Source organism: Heterodontus francisci, chromosome 1 (assembly GCF_036365525.1).
Source record: "Heterodontus francisci isolate sHetFra1 chromosome 1, sHetFra1.hap1, whole genome shotgun sequence".
NCBI lineage: Eukaryota > Metazoa > Chordata > Chondrichthyes > Heterodontiformes > Heterodontidae > Heterodontus > Heterodontus francisci.
In genome coordinates this window covers 287,449,188-287,474,546 of record NC_090371.1, presented here as the reverse complement: position 1 = coordinate 287,474,546, position 25,359 = coordinate 287,449,188, and the positions used below count along the sequence as shown (strand labels likewise).

General features: G+C 44.7%; 1 protein-coding gene across 1 annotated transcript in view; it reads left to right on the top strand.

The window, feature by feature from the left end:
* The window catches only part of wdr32 (WD repeat domain 32), a 128,560-nt gene extending 103,818 nt beyond the window's left edge, over window positions 1–24,742 (top strand). Inside the window, exon 7 of the mRNA XM_068047430.1 lies at window positions 23,476–24,742. Coding sequence (XP_067903531.1) covers window positions 23,476–23,844 — 369 coding nt within the window. The 3' untranslated portion in view covers window positions 23,845–24,742. The remainder of the gene's footprint in view (window positions 1–23,475) is intronic.
* Window positions 24,743–25,359: the final 617 nt, after the last annotated feature.

The window sequence follows — 25,359 nt, the reverse complement described above, 5'->3', positions numbered from 1 at the left end:
TTAATCCCTGCCTCTCCAAGTGGAGATTAATCCTGTTCCAATATTTTCCCTACCACTGATGTTAGACTCACCGGCCTGTAATTAGCTGGTTTATCCCTGCTACCTTTCTTAAATAATGGTACCACATTTGCTGTCCTCCAAACCTCTGGTATCTCTCCTGTGGCCAGATCCTGTTTTATCATAAAATCAGCCTTCCCCCAATTCAGTACCTTTATTTTCAGTCCATCTTTGTCTTTTTCCATAACTACCTTAAATCTTAGAGTTATGGTCACTATTCCCGAAATGTTACCCCACTGACACTTCTACCACTTGTCCGGCTTCTTTCCCTAGGATTAGGTCCAGTACTGCCCCTTCTCTTGTAGGACTATCTACGTCCTGGCTCCAAGCTCTCCTGTATGCATTTTAAGAATTCCGCCCCCTTTAAGCCTTTTGCACTAAGATTATCCCAGTTGATATTGGGGAAGTTGAAATCCCCTACTATTAATACCCTATTATTTTTACACGTCTCTGAGATTTGCCTACATATCTGCTCCTCTGTCTCTCCCTGACCGTTTGGCGGCCTGTAGTGCACTCCCAGCCAAGTGATTGCCCCCTTTTTGTTTTTAAGTTCTACCCATATGGCCTCATTTGAGGAACCTTCTAAGATATCATCCCTCCTTACTGCAGTAATTGACTCCTTGATCAACAGTGCAATGCCACCTCCTCTTTCACCCCCTCCCCTGAAGATTCTGTACCCTGGAATATTGAGCTGCCAGTCCTGCCCCTCCCTCAACCATATCTCTGTGATAGCAATAATATCATAATGCCATGTGCTAATCAATGCCCTCAATTCATCTGCCTTATTAGTATGACTCCTTACATTAAATAGATGCAATCCAGCATTGCATTTTTCACTTGTGCCATAACAGGTCTATATTTGCTCTGCCTTCCAGACTGACTCAGTTTCTCTTCTATGTTTGATTGTGCATCACCCCCTACTGTAACTCCACTCTGTATCCCATTCCTCTGCCAAATTAGTTTAAACCTCCCAGCAAGGATGTTGGTCCCGTTCCGGTTCAGGTGCAACCCTTCCAACTTGTCCAGGTCCCACCCAAAAACCGACCCAGTGATCCAGGAAACTAAAGCCCTCCCTCCTGCACCATCTCCTCAGCCATGCATTCATCTGCTCTATCCTCCTATTCCTATACTCACTAGCACAGGACAGAAAACAAAGAGTAGGAATAAATGGGTCATTCTGAGGTTGACAGGCTGTGACTAGTGGGGTCCCACAAGGATCTTGGGGCCCCAGCTCTTCACAATCTGTATAAATGATTTGGACGCGGGGACCAAATGTAATGCTAATTTTACTGATGACACAAAGCTAGGTGGGAACGTGAGTTGTGAGGAGGATGCAAAGAGGTTGCAGGGGGATTTAGACAGGCTAAGTGAGTGGGCAAGAACATTGCAGATGGAATATAATGTCAAGTTATTTGACAGGAAAAACAGAAATGCAGAGTATTTCTTGAATAATGAAAGATTGGGAAGTGTTGATGTCCAAAGGAACCTCGGTGTACTCGTTCATAAGTCACAAAGATCACATGCAGATGCAGCAAGCGTTTAGGAAGGCATATGGTATGTTGACCTTTGTTGCAAGAGGATTTGAGTAAAGCAGTATAGAGCCTTGGTGAGACTGCACCTGGAGTATTGTATACAGTTTTGGTCTCCTTAGCTAAGGAACCATATACTTGCCATAGAGGGAGATTCATCAGACTGATCCCTTGGATGGTGGGATTGTCCAATGAGGAGAGATTGTGGAGACTGGGCCTGTATTCTCGAGAGTTTTGAAGAATCAGAGATGATCTCATTGAAGGATACAAAATTCTTACAGGGATCAACAAGGTTGATGCAGGAAGCATGTCCATCATCTGCAATAATTTGCTTTTAATATTTTGATGCAGGAAGGATGTTCCTTCTGGCTGAGGGATCTAGAACCAGGGGACATGGCCTACCACTTATTCTAAGACTATTTCAGACTGAGATGAGGAGGAATTTATTCACTCAGGGTGGTGAATTTGTGGAATTCTCTACCCCAGAGGGCTGTGGGGGCTCATTCATTGAGTATGTTCAAGACAGAGATCGATAGATTTCTAGATATTAATGGTATCAAGGGATATGGGGATAGTGTGGGAAAATTTATGTTGAGGTGGAAGATCAACCATGATCTAGTTGAATGGCAGAGCAGGCTTGAAGGGTCTACTCCTGCTCCTGTTTCCTATGTTCCTACCCTGTCAAGCCCCCTCAGAATCTTTATGTTTCAATAAGATCACCTCTCATTCTTCGAAATATAGGCCCAACCTGCTCAACCTTTCCTTGCAAGACAAATCCCTCATGCCAGGAATCAGCCTAGTGAACCTTCTATGAACTGCTTCCAATGCAAGTATATCCCCCCCGTGACTAAGGAGACCAGTACTGTGCACAGTACTCTAGGTGCGGTCTCGCCAATGCCCTGAACAGTTGTAGCAACACTTCCCTACTTTTTATACTTAGTCCCCTTTGCAATAAAGGCCGACATTCCATTTGCCTTCCTAATTACTTGCTCTACCTACATGCTAACATTTTTGTGATTCATGTACAAGGACACCCAGGTCCCTCTGTACTGCAGCATTTTACAGTGTCTCTGCATTTAAATAATCAGCTCTTGTATTCTTTCTACCAAAGTGGACAACCTCACATTTTCCCATCTGCCAAATTTTTGATCACTCACTTAACCGATCTTATCTCGTTGCAGACACTTTGTGTCCTTCTCACAAATTGCTTTTCCCCACAACTTGCATTCTTGCCTATCTTTGTATCATCAGCAAATTTGGCTACAATACACTCAGTCCCTTCATCCAAGTCAGTAATATAGATCGTAATTATTTGAAGCCCCAGCACTGACCCCTGTGGCACTCCACTAGTTAGAGTTTGCCAACCTTTATCCCGATTCTGTTTCCTGTTAGTTATCCAATTCCTCTATCCATGCTAATATATTACCCCAACACAATGAGCTTTTATCTTCTTGTACCTTTTTATGTAGCACCTTTATCAAAAACATTTTTGGAAATTTAAATACACCACATCAACTGCTTTCCCTTTATCCACCCTGTATGTTACATCCTCAAGGAACTCTAATAAAGTTGTCAAATACAATTTCCCTTTCAGAAAACCATGTTGACTCTACCTGATGGTATTATGATTTTCTAAATACCCTGCTACAACCACTCTAATAATGGATTCTAGCATTTCCCAATGACATGTTAGGCTAACTGGCCTTTGGTTTCCTGCTTTCTGTCTCCCTTCTTTCTTGAATAGAGGTGGTCTTATCCCTCTACATGTAGTGATCAAAGTTTGCATCGAATCTACAGCAGAGACACTTATCATTCAGCCCAACTTGATTATACTGGCCTTTATAATCTACACGAGCCTCCTCCCACTCTAATTACTTGTTCCAACCCTGCCCCAATATCCCTCTATTTCCATCTTTCTTTTTTATTCGTTCATGGGATGTGGGCGTTGCTGGGTAGGACAGCATTTGTTGCCCATCCCTAATTGCCCTTGAGAAGGTGGTGGTGAGCCGCCGCCTTAAACCGCTGCAGTCCATGTGGGGTAGGTACACCCACAGTGCTGTTAGGAAGGGAGTTCCAGGATTTTGACCCAGCGACAGTGAAGGAACAGCGATATAGTTCCAAGTCAGGATGGTGTGTGGCTTAGAAGGGAACTTGCAGGTGGTGGTGTTCCCATGCATCTGCTGCCCTTGTCCTTCTAGGTAGTAGAGGTCGTGGGTTTGGAAGGTGCTGTTTAAGGAGCCTTGGTGTGTTGCTGCAGTGCATCTTGTAGATGGTACACATTGCTGCCACTGTGCGTCAATGGTAGAGGGAGTGAATGATGAAAGTGGTGGATGGGGTGCCAGTCAAACGGGCTGCTTTGTCCTGGATGGTGTTGAGCTTCTTGAGTGTTGTTGGAGCTAAAGGCCTGCTACCTGACCGGAACCTGATGGGACCCGACGACGTGTCAGGTTCGGGTCGGGTTGCTTTTCCGGGGCTGGCTTTGGGGCTCGGCTCAGGTCAGGCCGGGTCCGGATCGGACACACACACTACTATCTTTTGCTCTGCTGGGAGGAAAAGGGAAGTTGAGTAAGTAAGCATCAAAATTTGAAAAGCCTGCCTGAGCTGGGAGTCCGGGACGTCAAGGAGGGAAACGTGCATCCGGACTCCACAGACTGAGTCTGCGCAGTGAGCATCTCAATGACGTAATCACGCTCTTGCTTCAGCTTCCTTCCATTCCATCCATCCAAAAGTGGTAAGAACAGTGAGTGCACTATGGATGTAAAACGAATGCTGTCAACTGAAGAAAGTGAACATTCCGGTGGTCGGGCACGGGGAAAAAATGGAAGGACTTGGGCCGTGTCGGGTTCGGATCGGGGTTTTTTTTCCAGACCCAAACAGGCCTTTATTTGGAGCTGCACCCGGCTGCATCCAGGCAAGTGGAGAGTATTCCGTCACACTCCTGACTTGTGCCTTGTCAATGGTGGACAGGCTTTGGGGAGTCAGGAGGTGAGTTACTTGCCACAGGATCCCTAGTCCCTGACCTGCTCTTGTAGCCACGGTGTTTATATGGCTACTCCAGTTCATTTTTTGGTCGATGGTAATCCGCAGGATGTTGATAGTGGGGGATTCAGTGATGGTAATGCCATTGAATGTCAAAGGGGAGATGGTTAGATTCTCTCTTGTTGAAGATATTCATTGCTCGGCACTTGTGTGGCGCGAATGTTACTTGCCACTTATCAGCCCAAGCCTGGATATTGTCCAGGTCTTGCTGCATTTCTACACGACTACTTCAGTATTTGAGGAATTGCGAATGATGCGGAACGTTGTGCAGTCATCAACGACTATCCCCACTTCTGACCTTATGATTGAAGGAAGGTTATTGATGAAGCAGCTGAAGATGGTTGGACCTCGGACACTATCCTGAGGAACTCCTGCAGTGATGTCCTGGAGCTGAGATGGTTGACCTCCAGCAGCCACAGCCATCTTCCTTTGTGCTAGGTATGACTCCAACCAGCAGAGAGTTTTCCCCTTGATTCCCATTAACTCCAGTTTTTCTAGGGTTCCTTGATGCCATATTCAGTCAAATGCTGCCTTGATGTCAAGGGCAGTCATTCTCCCCTCACCTCTGGAGTTCAGCTCTTTTGTCCATGTTTGAACCAAGGCTGTAATGAGGTCAGGAGCTGAGTGGCCTAGCAGAAATCAACTGCGCATCAGTGAGCAGGTTATTGCTAAGCAAGTCCTGCTTGATAGCACTGTTGACGACGTCTTCCATCACTTGACTGATGGGGTGAGAATTGATTGGGTTGGATTTGTCCTGCTTTTTGTGTACAGGACATATCTGGGAAATTTTCCACACTGTTGGGTAGTTGCCAGTGTTGTAGCTGTACTGGAACTGCTTGGCTTGGGGTATGGCAAGTTCTGGAGCACAGGTCTTCAGTACTATTGCTTGAATGTTGTCAGGGCCCTTAGCCTTTGCAGGATCCAGTGTCTTCAGTCGTTTCTTGATATCACGTGGAGTGAATCTAAGTGGCTGAAGACTGGCAGCTGTGATGCTGGGGACTTCAGAAAGAGGCCGAGATGGATCATCCACTCAGCTCTTCTGGCTGAAGATTATTGCAAATGCTTCATCTTCATTTTTTGCACTGATATGCTGGGCTCCCCCATCATTGAGTATGGGGATATTAGTGGAGCCACCTCCTCCAGTTGGTTGTTTAAGTGTCCACCACCATTCACGACGGGATATGGCAGGACTGCAGAGCTTAGATCTGATCCATTGGGTGTTGGATCGCTTAGCTCTATCGCATGCTGCTTATGCTGTTTGGTACGCAAGTAGTCCTGGGTTGTAGCTTCACCAGCTTGACACCTCATTTTGAGACATGCCTGGTGCTGCTCCTGGCATGCCCTCCTGCACTCTTCTTTGAACCAGGGTTGAATCCCGGCTTGATGGGAAAGGTAGAGTGGGGGATATGCTGGGCCAAGAGGTTACAGATTGTGGTTGAGCACAATTCTGCTGCTGATGGCCCACAGCGCCTCATGGATGCCCGGTTTTGCGTTGCTTGATCTGTTTGAAATCTATCTCGTTTAGCACGGTGGTAGTGCCACACAACAGGATCGAGGGTAGCCTCAATGTGAAGTCAGCACTTTGTCTCCACAAGGACTGTGCGGTGATCACTCCTACCAGTACAAACATACAAATTAGGAGCAGAAGTAGGCCATTTGGCTCCTCGAGCCTACTCCGCCATTCAATAAGATCATGCACACTCCCATCTACCTCCAATAACCTTTGATTCCCTTGCCCAACAAGAATCTATCAACCTCCGCCTTAAAAATATTCAATGACCCCGCCTCCACCCCCTTCTAGGGGTCATGAGTTCAAAGTGAAAGGGGAAAAGTTTAGGGGGGATATGCGTGGAAAGTTCTTTACGCAGAGGGTGGTGGGTGCCTGGAACGCGTTGCCAGCGGAGGTGGTAGACGCGGGCACGATAGCATCTTTTAAGATGTATCTAGACAGATACATGAATGGGCAGGAAGCAAAGAGATACAGACCCTTAGAAAATAGGAGACGTGTTTAGATAGAGGATTTGGATCGGCGCAGGCTTGGAGGGCCGAAGGGCCTGTTCCTATGCTGTAATTTTCTTCTTTGTTCTGAGGCAGTGTGTTCCTTTCCTCATCTCTGTCCTACAAGGGCAACACCTAATTTTAAAACAAGTGCCCCCTAGTTTTGAACTCCCCCAAAGAGGAAACATCCTTTCCACATCCACCTTGTCAAGACTTTTGAGGATCTTTATATACTTCAATCAAGAATCAATCACGGACAGATGCATCTGCAACAGGCAGACTGATGAGGACACGGTCAAGTATGTTTTTCCCTCTTGTTGGTTCCCTCACCAACTGCCGCACACCCAGTCTGGCAGCTATGTCCTTTCGTAATTGTGCTACCAAGCCACTCTTGACGATGGATGTTGAAGTCCCCACCCAGAGTACATTCTGCACCTTTGCCACCCTCAGTGCTTCCTCCAAATGGTATTCAAGATGGAGGAGTACGGATTCATCAGCTGAGGGGGGTGGGCGGTAGATGGTAATCAGCAGGAAGTTTCCTTGCCTATGTTTGACCTGATGCCATGAGACTTCATGGTGTCCGGAGTCGATGTTGAGAACTCCCAGGGTAACTCCCTCCTGACTGTATACCACTGTGCCGCCACCTCTGCTGGGTCTGTCCTGCTGGTGGGATGGTGATGGCAGTGTCTGGGACATTGTCTGTAAGGTATGAGTCTGTGAGTATGATAGTCAGACTGTTGCTTGACTAGTCTGTGGGACAGCTCTCCCAACTTTGGCACAAGCCCCCAGGTGTTAATAAGGAGGACTTGATCTTCCACATCTATGCATCGAAGCTCCTCTTAAATGTGTCAATGCTATGAAGGTAAAGTAAGACTTGTATTCTTGTAGCACCTTTCACAATCTCAGGACATTCCAAAGTGTTTTACAGCCAGTGCAGTAGTTTTGAAGTGCAGTAATGGAAGAAGTGTGGCAGTGATTTTTTTCATTTTATTTTGCACTGTAAGGTCCCATGAATAGCAATGTGATAACCAAATAATTTGTTTTAGTGATATTGGTTAAGGGATAAATACTGGCCCAGTCACTGGGGAGAACTCCCCTGCTGCTCTTGAAAATAGTGGCATGAGACTGTTTTACATCTACCTGAATGGTTTAACATTGTTGTTGAAGTGCTGGCTGAGATTTTGTACTTCAGTGTCTGGAGTGGGACTTGATCCCACAGCCTTCTAGCTCATAGGTAAGAGTATTATCACTAAGCCATGGCTAATATTTAATAGGATTATGAGCTTCAAACAGTCCATGTGGCACCAAGTTCCATATTGTCGCCTGTCAGTGTGAAGAAATTCCTCCTGAATTGTTTATTTACCCAATAACGAGTGGTGATGGTGAACTCATTGCCATGCTCGTTGAATTGCAAAAGACCTACAATCTCTGAGAATGTGATTTGGTATAAACCGAGTGGACCTGCGAGGAGACAGGCACCGGCGAGCGGGAGTTCCAGCAGCTTAAGAGGCATACTCTCACAGACTCTCATAGGGACAGCAAGTTTCAGGACTGACGTCACAGTTCAGAAAGTGACGCGTTGCAAGGGGAGGCAGTTGATTGGTAAGTAGGAATAAGTGAGTATTTCTACCCTTTTTTTTACTACTTTCAATAGCTGAAGTAAAAGGTAAAGGTAGGGATTTTAGATTGTAGTAGGTAGTGTTTGGAGTAGAATAAGGTCCATATCGTAATTCCTCCTCCTCCCCCCCACCCCCCCCCCCCCCCCCCCTCCGTACTGTGGTCTTTGCTTTTAGACAGGCAAGGTTGAACAGCCTGCCATCTGATCTTGTGTGGAGGAAAATTCCTTCTTCTGAAGACTTGAACGCATGTGAGAGCAGCAGGGAGAAGAAGATCCCAAACAGTTTAGGTGCGAGAACACAGCCCTGTTTCACGCCACTCAGGATAGGAAAGGGGTCTGATGAGGCATGGCTATGCTGAATTGTGCCTTTCATATTGTCATGGAATGTGGTGATGATACTTAGCTTTGGTGGAGATCTGATCTTTGCTAGTAGTCTGAAGAGACCATGTCTGCTGACGAGGTCAAAGGCCTTGGTTGGTCTTCTACATTGCTTTCATTGATCTCACTATCAGGAAGATCGCCCCCCTCGAGTCTAAATCAGGGGACACGATCACTGACCAACACAAACAAATGGACCGCTGGGTGGAGCACGACCTAGAACTGTACTCCAGGGAAAATGTCACTGAGACTGCCCTCTATGCAGCCCAGTCTCTGCCAGTCATGGATGAGCTGGACGAACCAACAAAATCGGAACTCAGTGATGCCATTGATTCTCTAGCCAGTGGAAAAGCCCCTGGAAAGGATGGCATTACCCCTGAAATAATCAAGATTGCCAAGCCTACTATACTCTCAGCACTACATGAACTGCTTTGCCTGTGCTGGGATGAGGGAGCAGTACCACAGGACATGCGCGATGCCAATATCATCATCCTCTATAAGAACAAGGGTGATCGTGGTGACTGCAACAACTACTGTGGAATCTCCCTGCTCAGCATAGTGGGGAAAGTCTTCACTCAAGGCCTTTTTAAACAGGAGTTGGCTGAGCGTGTCTACCCTGAGGCACAGTGTGGCTTTCGAGCAGAGAGATCCACCATTGACCTGCTGTTCTCCCTTCGCCAGCTACAGGAGAAATGCCGTGAACAACAGATCGTAATTAGTACTCTAAATTAAAGGGAATAACTAAGGAGCTTTATCTAAGGCGAAGTCGTGGCAGAAGAGCTCAGCTCCGTGGCATGCTGCTCCTGCACTATGTGGGAAATCAGGGACACTTCCAGTGTCCCTGGCGACCATGTGTGTAGGAAGTGTGTCCAGCTGCAGCTACTAGCTGACCGCATTGCACAGCTGGAGCTGCTGGTGGATTCACTGTGGAGCATCCGCGATGCTGAGGACGTCATGGATTGCATGTTTAGCGAGGTGGTCACACTGCAGGTAAGGGCTGCACAGGCAGAAAAGGGATGGGTGACCACCAGGAGGAGTAGTAGGCACATGTAGGTAGTGCAGCAGTCCCCTGTGGCCATGCCTCTCTCAAACAGATATATCACTTTGATACTGTTTGGGGGGGGGGGGTGGTGCAGGGGGGGAATGGCCTCCCAGGGGAAAGCAGCAACAGCCAAGTTCGTGGCACCACGTATGGCTCTTCCTCAGGAGATGGGTGAAAAAGAGTGGGAGAGCCATACTGACGGGATTCAATCGTAAGGGAAACAGACAGGGGTTTCTGTGGCCGCAAACGAGACTGCAGGATGGTATGTTGCCTACCTGGTGCTCGTGTCATGGAGCGGCTGCAGGACATTCTGAAGGGACAGGATGAACAGTCAGAGGTCGTGGTACACATTGGTACCAATGACATAGGTAGAAAGAAGGATGAGGTCCTGCAACAAGAATTTGGGGAGCTAGGCAGCAGATTAAAAAGCAGGACCTCAAAGGTTGTAATCTCTGGATTACTCCCAGTGCCATCTGCTAGTGAGTATAGGAATAGGAAGATAGAGCAGATGAATGCATAGCTGAGGTGTTGCAGGAGGGAAGGTTTTAGTTTCCTGGATCATTGGGTCTGTTTCTGGCAAAGGTGGGACCTGTACAAGTTGGATGGGTTGCACCTGAACCGGAACGGGACCAACATCCTTGCTGGGAGGTTTGCTAGTGCTGTTGGTGGGGGTTTAAACTAATTTGGCAGGGGAATGGGATACAGAGTGGAGTTACAGTAGGGGGTAATGCACAGTCAAATATAGAAGAGAAAATGAGTCAGTCTGGAAGGCAGAGAAAGTATAGACCTGTTAAGGCGCAAGTGAAAAATGTAATGCTGGATTGCATCTATTTTAATGCAAGGAGTCTTACTAGTAAGGCAGATGAATTGAGGGCATTGATTAGCACATGGCATTATGATATTATTGTTATCACAGAGACATGGTTGAGGGAGGGGCAGGACTGGCAGCTCAATATTCCAGGGTATAGAATCTTCAGGCAAGACAGGGGAGGGGGGTGAAAGAGGCGGTGGCATTGCACTGTTGATCAAGGAGTCAATTACTGCAGTAAGGAGGGATGATAACTTGGAAGGTTCCTCAAATGAGGCCATATGGGTAGAACTTAAAAACAAAAAGGGGGCAATCACTTGGCTGGGAGTGTACTACAGGCCGCCAAACAGTCAGGAAGAGATAGAGGAGCAGATATGTAGGCAAATCTCAGACGTGTAAAAATAATAGGGGATTTCAAGTTCCCCAATATCAACTGGGATAGTCATAGTGCAAAAGGCTTAAAGGGGGCGGAATTCTTAAAATGCATACGGGAGAGCTTTTTGAGCCAGGACGTGGATAGTCCAAAAGAGAAGGGGCAGTACTGGAACTAATCCTCGGGAAAGAAGCCGGACAAGTGTCAGTAGGGGAACATTTCGGGGATAGTGACCATAACTCTGAGTCTTAAGGTAGTTATGGAAAAGGACAAAGATGGACCAAAAATAAAGAACAAAGAACAGTACAGCACAGGAACAGGCCATTCGGCCCTCCAAGCCTGCGCTGATCTTGATGCCTGCCTAAACTAAAACCTTCTGCACTTCCGGGGACCGTATCCCTCTATTCCCATCCTATTCATGAATTTTAAGATGATAAAATAGGATCTGGCCAAAGTAGACTGGAAGTAGCTGGAGTTCCGATGAAGGGTCACTGACCCGAAACGTTAACTCTGCTTCTCTTTCCACAGATGCTGCCAGACCTGCTGAGTGATTCCAGCATTTCTTGTTTTTATTTCAGATTTCCAGCATCTGCAGTATTTTGCTTTTATATTATTATGGAAGTAGGAAAGTCGACATCAGATCCATGGGAGTCATTCAAAGAGAAAATAGTGAGAGTTCAGAGCCAACATGTACCCATTTAAGGTGAAGGTTCGGATCAACAATTCCAGGGAACCCTGGATGTCAAGGGATATAGAGGATTGGATCAGTTTAAAAAAAAAAGGAGGCTTATGGCAGCTGAGAGTGCTGAAAACTGGAGGCACTGGAGGAGTATAGAAAGTGTAGGGGGGTACTTAAAGTAATTAGGAGAGCGAAGAGGGGCTATGAAAAAACACTGGCGGGCAAGATAAAGGAAAATCCGAAGGTGTTTTATAAGTATATTAAGGGCAAGAGGATAACCAGGGAAAGAGTAGGGCCCATTAGGGACCAAAGTGGCAATCTGTGCGGAGCCAGAGGACATAAGTGAGGTTTCAAATTACTTTTCATCTGTGTTCACTATGGAGAAGGACGATGTAGGTGTAGAGATCAGGGAGGGGGATTGTGATATACTTGAACATATTAGCATTGAAAGTGAGGAAGTATTAGCTGTTTTAGCGGGCTTAAAAGTGGATAAATCCCCAGGCCCAGATAAGATATATCCCAGGCTGCTATGTGAGGCAAGGGAGGAGATTGTAGGGCCTCTGACACAAATTCAAATCCACTCTGGCCACAGGAGAGGTACCAGAGGATTGGAGGACAGCAAATGTGGTACCATTATTTAAGAAGGGTAGGAGTGATAAACCAGCTAATGACAGGCCGGTGAGTCTAATATCAGTGGTAGGGAAAATATTGGAAAACATTCTGAGGGACAGGATTAATCTCCACTTGGAGAGGCAGGGATTAATCAGGGATAGTCAGCATGGCTTTGTCAGGAGGAGATAGTGTCTGACTAACTTGATTGAATTTTTTGAGGCGGTGACGAAGTGTTTAGATGAGGGTAAAGCAGTTGATGTGATCTATATGGACTTCAGTAAGGCTTTTGATAAGGTCCCGCATGGGAGATTGGTTAAGAAGGTAAGAGCCCATGGGATCCAGGGCAATTTGGCAAAGTGGATCCAAAATTGGCTTCGTGGCAGGAGGCAGAGGGTAATGGTCCAGGGTGGTTTTTGCGAGTGGAATCCTGTGACCAGTGGTGTACCGCAGGGATTGGTGCTGGGGCCCTTGCTGTTTGTAGTGTACATTAATGATTTAGACGTGAATATAGGCAGTATGATCCGTAAGTTCACAGATGACACGAAAATTGGTGGTGTTGTAAATAGTGAGGGGGAAAGCCTTAGATTACAGGACGATATAGACGGGCTGGTAAGATGGGCGGAGCTGTGGCAAATGGAATTTAATCCTGAGAAGTGTGAGGTGATGCATTTTGGGAGGACTAACAAGGCAAGGGAATAAACAATGGATGGTAGGACCCTCGGTATAACAGAGGATCAGAGGGACCTTGGTGTACTTGTCCATAGATCACTGAAGGCAGCAGCACAGGTAGGTAAGGTGGTTAGGAAAGCATATAGGATATTTGCCTTTATTAGCCGAGGCATAGAATATAAGAGCAGCGAGGTTATGGCGGAGCTTGTATATAAAAAAAAAATGCTAGTTAGGCTGCAGCTGGTGTTCTGTGTACAGTTCTGGACACCACACTATAAGGATGATGTGATTGCACTAGAGAGGGTGCAGAGGAGATTCACCAGGATGTTGCCTGGGCTGGAGCATTTCAGCTATGAAGAGAGACCAAAAAGGCTGGGGTTGTTTTCCTTAGAGCAGAGAAGGCTGAGGGGAGATATGATTGAGGTATACAAAATTATGAGGGGCATAGATAGGTTAGATAGGAAGAAACTTTTTCCCTTAATGGAGGGGTCAATAAACAGGGGGCATAGATTTATGGTAAGGGGCAGCAGGTTTAGAGGGGATTTGAGGAAACATTTTTTCACCCAGAGAGTGGTTGGAATCTGGAACACACTGCCTGAAGAGGTGGTAGAGGCAGGAACCCGCACAACATTTAAGAAGTATTTAGATGAGCACTTGAAATGCCATAGCATACAAGACTACGGGCTAAGTGCTGGAAAATGGTATTGGAATAGTTCGGTGCTTGATGGCTGGCACAGAATTGATGGGTCGAAGGGCCTGTTTCTATACTGTATAACTATGACTCTAAGAATTGGTTTGATTAGAACAAAGAACAGTACAGCACAGGAACAGGCCATTCGGCCCTCCAAGCCTGCGCCGAACTTGATGCCTGCCCAAACTAAAACCTTCTGCACTTCCGGGGTCCGTATCCCTTTATTCCCATCCTATTCATGTATTTGTCAAGATGCCTCTTAAACGTCTCTATGGTACCTGCTTCCACCACCTCCCCCGGCAGCAAGTTCCAGGCACTCACCACCCTCTGTGTAAAGAACTTGCCTCGCACATCCCCTCTAAACTTTGCCCCTCTCACCTTAAACCTATGTCCCCTAGTAACTGACTCTTCCACCCTGGGAAAAAGCTTCTGACTATCCACTCTGTCCATGTCACTCATAACTTTGTAAACCTCTATCATGTCACCCCTCCACCTCCGTCGTTCCAGTGAAAACAATCCGAGTTTATCCAACCTCTCCTCATAGCTAATGCCCTCCAGACCAGGCAACATCCTGGTAAACCTCTTCTGCACCCTCTCCAAAGCCTCCACCTCCTTCTGCTAGTGTGGCGACCAGAATTTCACGCAATATTCTAAGTGTGGCCTAACTAAAGTTCTGTACAGCTGCAGCATGACTTGCCTATTTTTATACTTAGTTGAACATTGAGATAATGTATGATGGCAGAGAGAGATCGGCTTAAATAAATTGAAGGACCTTAAATAGCTTCATTCTTAAGGGACAACCTTCCAATTTTTAAGTTCAGAAATTTACTGGAGCTTCATTTTATTTTCAATAATCTCCTAATTAAAGGGAACATAATGTTCTGTTAGTGGCTATCCTATATCTAAGCCTCGTTCTGAACCCCCCTCTAAGTAGAAACAGTTTCTCCACATCCACCTTCTCTAACTCCTTCATAATTTTAACCACTGTCAGGTCTCCTGTGACACCTTTCCAGAGAAAAGAGCCCCAGCCTACTTAATTTTTCAAAATAGTTATATTCTCTCAATCATGGTAACATATTTCCTGCACATTCTTGAGTGCTTCAATATCCTTTTTATAGTATGAGGACCAGAACTACACACACAACTCATGTGGTCTAAACATGGTTGTACATAAATTTCACTTCCCATCTGTGGCCACATTCCTGGCTAGGTTAAGCATTGCGGTGGAAAAAATTGCAACTGAAAATTGAGGAACAGTTCTCTTAATTATTTAAAAAATAAAATGGCTGCAGCCTTGGACACTGTAATAAATAAGTAGTATAATCTTGTTTAGTCTAGGCTGCAGAGTTGTTGCATCACCAGGACATTGGTGAGGTGCCTTGTGGTTTGAAGCCATTATGCTGTGAAGTGGGAAGGATTCATAAAAGAGCCTTTCACTGGAGATGATCACCCACAGTGGGTGTCAGAATATTCTGCCAGAATGTATCCTGACCAAATACGAAGGCAAGGAGTCAGTCACTGCGGTAAGGATAGATGATATCTTTGTGAAGCTTTGTGGGTCGAGCTTAGGAGTAAAAAAAGAGACAGCCACATTGCTAGGTGTTTATTATAGATCCCCAGATAGTCAGTGGGAAATTGAGGAGCAAATATGTGCGCAATTCGCAGAGGTGTGTAAAAATACTAATAGGGTAATTATATTAGGTGATTTCAACTTTCCCAACATTAATTGGGATAGTCATCGTGTTAAAGGCTTAGGTGGAGTTTTTTAAAATGTATACAGGAGAACTTTTTAACTCAATATGTAGAGGATCCAACAAGGGAGGGTGCAGTGCTGGACCTAATTCTGGGGAATGAAGCCGAACAGGTGGTTGATGTGTTGGTGGGGGAGCATTTTGGTGATAGCGACCACAACATGGTACAATTTAAGCTTGTTATGGAGAAAGAAATAGACAAGTTGCTAAAAAAAGGTTTTGGATTGGGGAGAACGAATTTTAGTAAAATAAGGCAGGGTCTGGCCAAGGTAGACTGGAAAGAGTTACTTGTCGGGAAATCTACAGAAGAGCAGTGGGGGGCATTCAAAAAGGAAATGGGGACGGTACAGGCCCAACATGTTCTCTCCAGGGTAACAGGTAGGACCAACAAACCCAGAGAACCATGGATGACCAGAAACATTCAGGGTACGATGAGAAGGAAAAGAGAGGCTTTTAGCAAATACAAGGAGACCAAATCAACGGAAGCATTAGTGGAGTACAGAAAGTGTAGGATGAAGTTTAAGAAAGCAATCAGGAGAGCGAAGAGGGGATATGAGAAAGCTCTGGCTGGTAAAAGTAGGGAAAATCCCAAGATATTCTATAAGTATATCAATGGGAAGAGGATAACCAGGGAAAGAGTAGGACCCATTAGGGACCAAGGGGGAAATCTGTGGGTGGAGCCAAAGGACATTGGTAGGGTGTTGAATGAATACTTCACATCTGTCTTCACCCAAGAGAATGAGGATGTAGATATGGAACTCGGAGAGAGACTGTGAGGTTCTTGAGCAAATTGTCATAGGCAGTGACAAGGTATTGGAAGTTTTGGCAGGCTTAAAAGTGGACAAATCTCCAGGTCCAGACGATTTGTGTCCCAAGATGCTGTGGGAGGAGAGGGAGGAGATTGCAGGAGCTCTGACCCTAATTTTTAATTCCTCTCTGGCCTCGGGGGAGGTGCCAGAGGACTGGAGAACAGCTAATGTGGTCCCACTATTTAAGAAAGGTTGTAGAGATAAGCCAGGGAACTAGAGACCAGTGAGTCTCACGTCAGTGGTAGGGAAACTATTGGAGAAAATTCTGAAGGAGAGAATCTATCTCCACTTGGAGAGGCAAAATTTGATTAGGATTAGTCAGCATGGCTTTGTCAGAGGGAGGTCATGCCTAACAAATTTGATTGAATTTTTTGAGCATGTGACCAGGTGTGTAGATGAAGGTAGTGCAGTTGATGTAGTTTACATGGATTTCAGCAAAGCCTTTGACAAGGTCCCACATGGGAGACTTATCAAGAAAGCAAATGCACATGGGATACAGGGTAACTTGATAAGGTGGATTCAAAATTGGCTTAGCTGTAGGAGACAGAGAGTGATGACAGACGGCTGTTTTAGTGACTGGAAGCCAGTGTCCAGTGGCGTACCACAGGGATCTGTGCTGGGTCCCCTATCGTTTGTCATTTATATAAACGACATTGATGACTATGTGGGGGGGGTAGGATCAGTAAGTTCGCAGATGACACAAAGATTGGCCGAGTGGTTAACAGTGAGGTTGATTGTCTTGGGTTACAGGAAGATATAGACGGGATGGTCAAATGGGCAGAAAGGTGGCAGATGGAATTTAACCCTGAAAAGTGTGAAGTGATACATTTCGGAAGAAGTAATGTGACACGAAAGTATTCAATGAATGGCCTGACACTGGGAAGTTCCGAGGAACAAAGGGACCTTGGCGTGTTTGTCCATAGATCTCTGAAGGCAGAAGGGCAGATTAATAGGGTCGTGAAAAAGGCAAATGGGACACTTGCCTTTATCAATCGAGGCATAGATTACAAAAGCAGGGAGGTCATGTTGGAGTTGTTTAGAACTTTAGTAAGGCCACAGCTGGACTGGAGTACTGTGTGCAGTTCTGGTCGCCACAATATAGGAAGGATCTGATTGCATTGGAGGGGGTGCAGAGTCGATTCACCAGGATGTTACCTGGGATGGAACATTTAAGCTATGAAGAGAGGTTGGATACGCTTGGGTTGTATTCGCTGGAGCAGAGAAGACTGAGGGGTGACCTGATCGAGGTGTACAAGATGATGAGGGGCATGGACAGGGTGGATAGGGAGCAGCTGTTCCCCTTAGTTGAAGGGTCAGTTATGAGGGGACACAAATTTAAGGTGAGGGGCAGGAGGTTTAAGGGGGATTTGAGGAAGAACTTTTTTACCCAGAGGGTGGTGACGGCCTGGAATGCCCTATCTGGGAGGGTGGTAGAGGCGGGTTGCCTCACATGCTTTAAAAAGTACCTGGATGAGCACTTGGCACGTCATAACATTCAAGGCTATGGGCCAAGTACTGGCAAATGGGATTAGGTAGACAGGTCAGGTGTCTTTAATGCATCGGTGCAGACTCGATGGCTGAAGGGCCTCTTTTGCACTGTATTATTCTGTGATTCTGAAGGAATTTGGAGCATGCAACAGCAGATAATTCAGAGACTTTCTATTTGCTGAATAGAATGGCATGGAGAACTGCTAACATTATACTTCTATTTAAAAAGGGAGCGAGGGATAGACTGAATAATTACAAGCCGGTCAGTCTAACCTCAGTAGTGGGCAAGTTATTGGAATCTATCCTGAGAGACAGGATAAACTGTCACTTAGAAAGGCACAGGTTAATCAAGGATCATCAGCATAGATTTGTTAAGGGAAGATCTTTTTTTATTTTTTTTTATTTAGAGATGCAGCACTGAAACAGGCCCTTCGGCCCACCGAGTCTGTGCCGACCATTAACCACCCATTTATACTAATCCTACACTAATCCCATATTCCTACCACATCCTCACCTGTCCCTATATTCCCCTACCACTTACCTATAAGAGGGGCAATTTTATAATGGCCAATTTATCTATCAACCTGCAAGTCTTTTGGCTGTGGGAGGAAACCGGAGCACCCGGAGGAAACCCACGCAGACACAGGGAGAACTTGCAAACTCCACACAGGCAGTACACAGAATTGAACCCGGGTCGCTGGAGCTGTGAGGCTGCAGTGCTCTTGTTTGACCAACTTGATCGAATTTTTTGAGGAACAAGATAGATGAGGGTAGTGCAGTTGATGTTGTCTACATGGATTTTAGCAAGGCTTTTGACAAGGGCCCACATGGCAGACTGGTTTATAAAAAAAAAATCCCCTGGGATCCAGGGAAATGCAGCAAGGTGGATAAAAATTGGATTCAGTGGCAGGAAACAAAGGGTAATTGTTCATGGTGTTTTTGTGACTGGAGGGCTGTTTCCATTGGCGTTCCACAGGGCTCAGTACTGGATCCTCTGCCTTTTGTGGTATATATTAACAATTTGGACATAAATGGAGGGGGCGTGATCAAGAAGTCTGCAGACGACACAAAGATTGGCCGTGTGGTAGATAACGAGGAGGATAACTGTAGGCTGCAGGAAGATATTGATCATCTGGTCAGATGGGCAGAAAAGTAGTAAATGGAATTCAACTTGGAGAAGTGTGAGTTGATGCATTTGGGGAGGTCAAACAAGGCAAAGGAATACACGATTAATGGGAAAATACAGAGATGTGTAGAGGATGTGAGAGACCTGGAAGTAAATATCCATAGATCCTTGAAGGTAGCAGGACAGGTCAATAATGTGGTGAAGAAGGCATATGGAATCCTTTCCTTTATTAGCTGAGGTATAGAATATAAGTGTAGGGAGGTTATGTTGGAACTGTATAACACATTGGTTAGGCCATAACTTGAGTATTGTGTGCAGTTCTGGTCACCTCATTACAGAAAGGATGTAATTGCACTAGAGAGGGTAAAGCCTGGCTCAAGTATAAAATTAAAACCCTACCCGGGCCCAACCCGACAACAGCCAAACTGAACCCGATCCATGCCTGAGTCCTTTAATTTTTTTTAAATGCCCGACCTGACCCGAAAATAACAAACATATTAGATTAAATGTAGATTAAAACTAAAACAATACAAAACAAAACTGTACAGTCCAGCCCGACCCGACACAAGCCCGAATGCTGGACACAGAATACAGACCCAACCCGACTCATGTAGTCGGGTTTGGTTGGGTTCGGGTAGCCAGGCTTTGAGAGGGTACAGAGGAGATTTACGAGGATGTTGCCAGGACACTCAAAATGCAGCTATGAGGAAAGATTGGATAGGCTGGGGTTGTTCTCCTTGGAACAGAGAAGGCTGAGGGGAGATCTGAGTGAAATGTACAAAATTTTGAGGAGCCTTGATAGAGTGGAGGTGAAGGGCCTATTCGCCTTAGCAGAGAGGTCAGTGACTAGGGGGTATAGATTTAAAATGATTGGTAAAAAAATTAGAGGGGAGATGAGGAAAAACATTTTCACCCAGAGGATGGTGGAGGTCTGCAACTCTCTGCCTGAAAAGGTAGTTGAGGCAGAAACCCTCAACTCATTCAAAAGGAGTCTGGATGTGCACTTCAAGTGCCGTAATCTGCAGGGCTACGGACCAAATGCTGTAAAGTGGGATTGGAATAGGTGGATCGTTTTTCGGCCAGCACAGACATGATGGGCCAAGTGGCCTCTTTCTGTGCCTTAACCTTTCTATGATTCTATGAGGGAAATCTGAGAGACAGTTTAAGCTGTGATATGGAGGCACCCAGGGGCCATCTCTGAAACCACTGAGAAGTTTGAGCTGTCAGGGCCATTCACGAAAAGATTTCCACTAATCTAAACCACACCTTCCTACGTGTGCAAATTTCTGATATGCTGCCAGTGAGGAAGGCTCCATGCTGGGAGTGTGCATTTTGTAACATTTATCAAGTGTCCACTTCATTTACTATTATAAGGAGATACAGAGAGGAAACGTTTGAGACCTTTAAAGGTAGGCCCTAGCACTGGTTCTAGCTTAGGAGAATAAAATTATCTCAAAAATAGGAAGACGTCCAAAATGTACATGTGAGATCTAAATATGAATAAAATAAATACAGATAGAGGACAGACCAAAAGTACATTGCCGTTGCCTTTTCTGTGTTGTACTAACCACAGGAGATGCAAAAGAACAAACTAGGTTGTATTGGCTACAGAATTTCTCTTCCTTTTGCGTAAAGTTTGTCTCCACTTAGTACATATTTTAAATAACCAGAGTGTTGCAGTGAACACAGTGATACTAACTGTGGGTCTTTAATGACCATCCGCATCTTTTCATCATCAAATGGTGAGTTCAGTCTTAAGAGGTAGTGCAGGAGATGGTCCCCCTGTAGTGTCCCTGAACGTGTTGTGGGTCAGGCCATGATCAAACCAGCTCCCCCAGAGGAGATTGCATTGACACTGCAGACAGATGACCATGACGTCTGCCTGTTCAAGACTTTCTTTGGAAAGTTAGGAGACCCAGGGAATGAATTAAATGGATTTTCCCTAGCTGAGGCTCAGCGAGCTGACCTGGTGTTGCAAGGGTTAGCACAGGCTGCCCAATCTGAAAGTGAAGCAGAGGGAGTCCCTGACTTCTACTATTTAAAAAATGAGGTACTGATGAGGAAATGGAGTTCTCCTCACAGACCTGAGAGCAAGGAGTGGACAGTAGTTCACCAGTTAGTGGTGCCACAGAGGTACCGGGAGAAATATTAAGAAGGGCCCACGAGACTACAGTGGCTGTACATGCTGGGATACGAAAGACCAAAGCCTGTATAAGACAGTAGTTTGACTGGCCAAAACTCCACAAAGATGTGGTGGAGTACTGCAGGATGTGTCACATGTGCCAGGTTGAAGGGAAACCCCAACCTACAGTGAAACCTGCACCCCTAAGTCCTGTACCGGTGTTGGGAACACCCTCCAGCTGAGGGCTGCTGAACTGTAAGGGACCCCTGCTGAGAATAAAAGGGGACAGGCAGGCACATGGCTGGCAAAAGTTTAGAAAGGGAAGGGGAAGAAGTGACCAAGAGGGCAGGTTAAAGGAAGTCCGGGAGCAATACAGGATGAAAATCCCTACTGTCTGGTAAGCCAACCCCGAAAATTGTGAAAAGCTGGACCCCACATTCTCCTATGTAAATGCAGACTCTAGAAGCACCCCACCAGAGTTGCTAACAGCATTTACAGGAATCTGCAGAGACAAATAGAGACCTCTACGGGGCAGAGAAACAGTGAGGGTGATGCCTCACCTAGTCGAAGTGCCACAGGAGCATGCAGTCGAATCTGCACAAATACCTGCAGTTAGGAATGTCCCAGAGAACAAAGGGGAGATTAACGAAGAATCCTCCCCTACAGTCAGAGGAAAAGGGAACCACCCATCTCTTTGCATGACTCGGAGTTCAGGATAGACCCACCACTACTAACTCTCCTGGAAAAAAAGGGCAAATTAAAGCAGCACTGGCACCCAGAAAAGACCATTTTAATAAGCTCTAAGATTGATGAATGAATGAGAGAAATGCATGGTTTTTTTTCTGTATCTTATATTTCTCTCAAACCTTGTAATGAAATGTGCCGTTTTGTTTTCAAATTGCATTTCATTCCCCTGGGTGTGGAGGTGTAATGCAGGCCTCCAACTGCCAAGACTGAGGCACACATTATTTCACCACATGAACATTAAGACTTAAAAGTGTGGCTGGAAAGAAAAGAGGGCCTATCACAAGGACTTGCCAAGCCCCTGACTGTAAAGACATTTGCATGCTAGCAGACAATGTTGGAACAAGGGACCCAGTCCTTGCTTCCCCAATACACAAACAAAGTGGTCAAACCAATTTAGTTACATGACTGACTGTTGGAGTTTTTTGAATTTGGACTTGCTGGAGAAAAAACTCAGAAAGCTGGTTTTTCCTGGTCTCTCTCCTGTCTGCTCCCATCTCTTTCTTGCGGAACAGAAGACCCATTGAAGACGCGTGAACCCCAAGAGAGAAAAGTCTCCTACAGTGAACAAGGTTTAAGAAGAATACTGGGCCCCAACGAGAAGCAAGACTACCTACAATCAAGGACTGCAGCAAGCTCGAAGCACAGTAAAAACCCCTCTTCAGAGATTGCCTCAAACCTTTTTATTTTTGCTTCTCTTTTCTGTCTCCATTTGCATGTGCGTATCGCGTATGCATGCTAGCATAGGCTGTGGTGTGTATCCGTATTAGAACTTAAGTTTAAGGTTTAATAAATTTCACTTTTCTTTAAATTTGAGAAAACCTGGTTGTGCTCATTTCTTTGCCTTGTAATTGGAAAGCAGTGAACAAGGATTCACCAAGGGGAAGCTCAAAACAGTGTGTTTAAAAAAAAAAAAAATTAAACCCTGTTACAATAAGACCAGGTGAAGACAGTAAAAGGCCCCTAGACGTCTTTCTCTCCTGGTTATAACAATAGGTTATGTCCAGAATGAAGCGACTATTAATTTTTAAAAAACTGAGTGAAGTGACTGACTACAGTGTTATAGTGGATGAAATATGAGAGTAGACGTTGAAAACTTCCATAAAACTTGCATCTTTCCATGCAAGTAGATTAAAAGCTCTTATCCTGCACATATGTGGGTGTTGGTTCAGGTGGATAGGTGATGCTTTGGTTATCTGTACGTGTTGAGTCTAAGCATTGATTCAGTCTGGGAGGAATATTGAAGCAAATCTGAGCCATGGTCTTCAGATCACTGCTGGCGCTCCTATCAGTTTTATATATTTTAGAAACTGGGAAAGGACTATTCAAATTATAAAAAGTAATTGCTTTTAAAAACTGCATTAGTAAACTAAACTGTATCTGTTCTTTGTGTAAAATTTTGACATATTTGGAACTAAAAAATGGTAACTTCATTAAAAAAAAGTTGGGACAGCAGATGGCCTAATATAATGACTTGGTGAACCAGCACTGGGACAATCATCTTTGCTTCAATATCCTAATATACCACGTTAGAAGAAAAGACCATGAATGCATGAAAGAACTTTTGGTTTCCTGCTGAGTGACAGATTTCTTTGTGGTAATGTTATTCACTTGTTAGGTTATTTATGCTATCTATGAAAGTACATATATTTTGTCAAATCTCCGACATCCTATTTGAGTTTCTCAATGAATTTTCCTTATTCCCATGGATTGCAAAATGTGTAAATGTATGGAAAAATGTTCTTCAGCTTTGCTAATGTCTGCTGCTTTAAAAGTGTGTAACTATTAATTGAAAATTAGTCAAATAACAGGTATCATTTAGTAGTTTACTATTGGACAAATACTTTATAAACGACCCTACAGTTGTTTGTTTTTTCTCCTAAGGAGGTTGTAAGGCCGTGAAGCAGGTCAGTAATCTCTATTATGTTTTTGTTTTCACTAGTGGACTTGCATCTACGAATTCCAAGATGGGCCTCCAGTTCGGGCATCCTCTCCTCGCTGCTCTCTTTCCCTCACGCACTACATTGAAGAAGCTAATGTGGGTCGTGGTTACATTAAAGAACTTTGCTTCAGTCCGGATGGGCGACTGATTTGCTCTCCTTTTGGCTATGGAGTCCGCTTGTTGGGTTTTGACAACCAGTGCAATGAACTGTGTGATTGCTTACCCAGAGAAGCCACTGCACTGCAGGAAATCAGAACTATTTACTCACACAGTGATGTTGTGCTTACAACCAAGTTTTCACCCACTCATTGTCAGCTTGCCTCTGGGTGCCTTAGTGGACAAGTTTACTTGTACCAGCCAAAGTTCTAGGTGACCTGAATTAATTGCAGGAAGTGTTGAACACAAAGCAAAAGCAAATTGTTTTAATAATTAGAGCAGATCAAAATTAGTGATTAATGTTGAACGTATTTGATGTCTGGGTTCAAAATTCAAATCCAACATGGGTTTTCAGTGCAATACAATAAACCAGTGATTCTCATAACAGGTACATCTACAGCAGCTGAAGCTGTATGTTTTCTACAGTTTGTTGCCTATAAAGAATGGTCCTTTACTCTGTGTGTGCTATTAATTTATAGCTGCAGGTAATGTTAAATTATATCAGCAATTGTATGTTAAATTGGCTTTGGTACGTATAATTTTGAAAAATGCAGTCAGTTGGTGAAAAATCAAAATGAGTTGAGAGAAAGCACTGTCCATTCAGAAGAAACATTTAGTTTGACCTTGTATTACTTTAAGCTTCTGTTTTTTTGGTAAAAATGCAATATTAGCAAAAATATTAGCTTTTCTATAAATATTTAGTGTAACATTGGAAGTAACTTATTTAATTTCAGATGCAAATGTACATTGTGGTTGATGTGAAAATTAAACTTGGAGTATTGGAACACCCAGAGGGCGCATGTATCTATTATCATATACAGATAAAATTCATAGGCTACTGAGTATCAGTCAACTTTTAATAAAGAAATTGACCTGATCCAAATTTAATCGCTGTTAAATTTTCTGTATTTGTTAAACTAAATTGTCATTCCAACACGTGAATGTTAATGAATTTACTGTAGTAGATATGAAAGCACCTGGCGTGAGCCAGTGCTATGACTGTTCGTAAACTTTCTGTACTTGTAACACTGAATTGTAATTCTCACATGTTCTGGCAATGTAATTATGGCACATATAAAATCCACAAAAGGTGTTTTCTAATGACATCATTTGGGCCATTTACAATTTGACTGTTTTGATACTTCAAGTGTAAGGAAGGGAAATGGAATTTAGCCAGCTGATATTCTGGATACAAAATTGGCTTGGTGATAGGAGGCAGAGGGTGATAGTGGAGGGTTGTTTTTCAGATTGGAGGCTGGTGACCAGTGGTGTGCTGCAGGGATCGGTGCTGGGCCCTCTGTTGTTTGTCATATATATTAATGACTTGGATATGAATGCAAGAGGCATGATTAGTAAGTTTGCAGATGACACCAAAATTGGTGGTATAGTGGACAGTGAAGAAGGTTGTCTCAGGTTACAACAGGATATAGATCAACTGGGAAAGTGGGCAAGGGAGTGGCAAATGGAATTTAATGCAGACAAATGTGAACATAGAACATTACAGCGCAGTACAGGCCCTTCAGCCCTCGATGTTGCGCCGACCTGTGAAACCATCTGACCTACACTATTCCATTTTCATCCATATGTCTATCCAATGACCACTTAAATGCCCTTAAAGTTGGCGAGTCTACTACTGTTGCAGGCAGGGCGTTCCACGCCCCTACTACTCTCTGTGTAACTCTCTAATAGTTTCCCTACCACTGACGTAAGGCTCACCGGCCTATAATT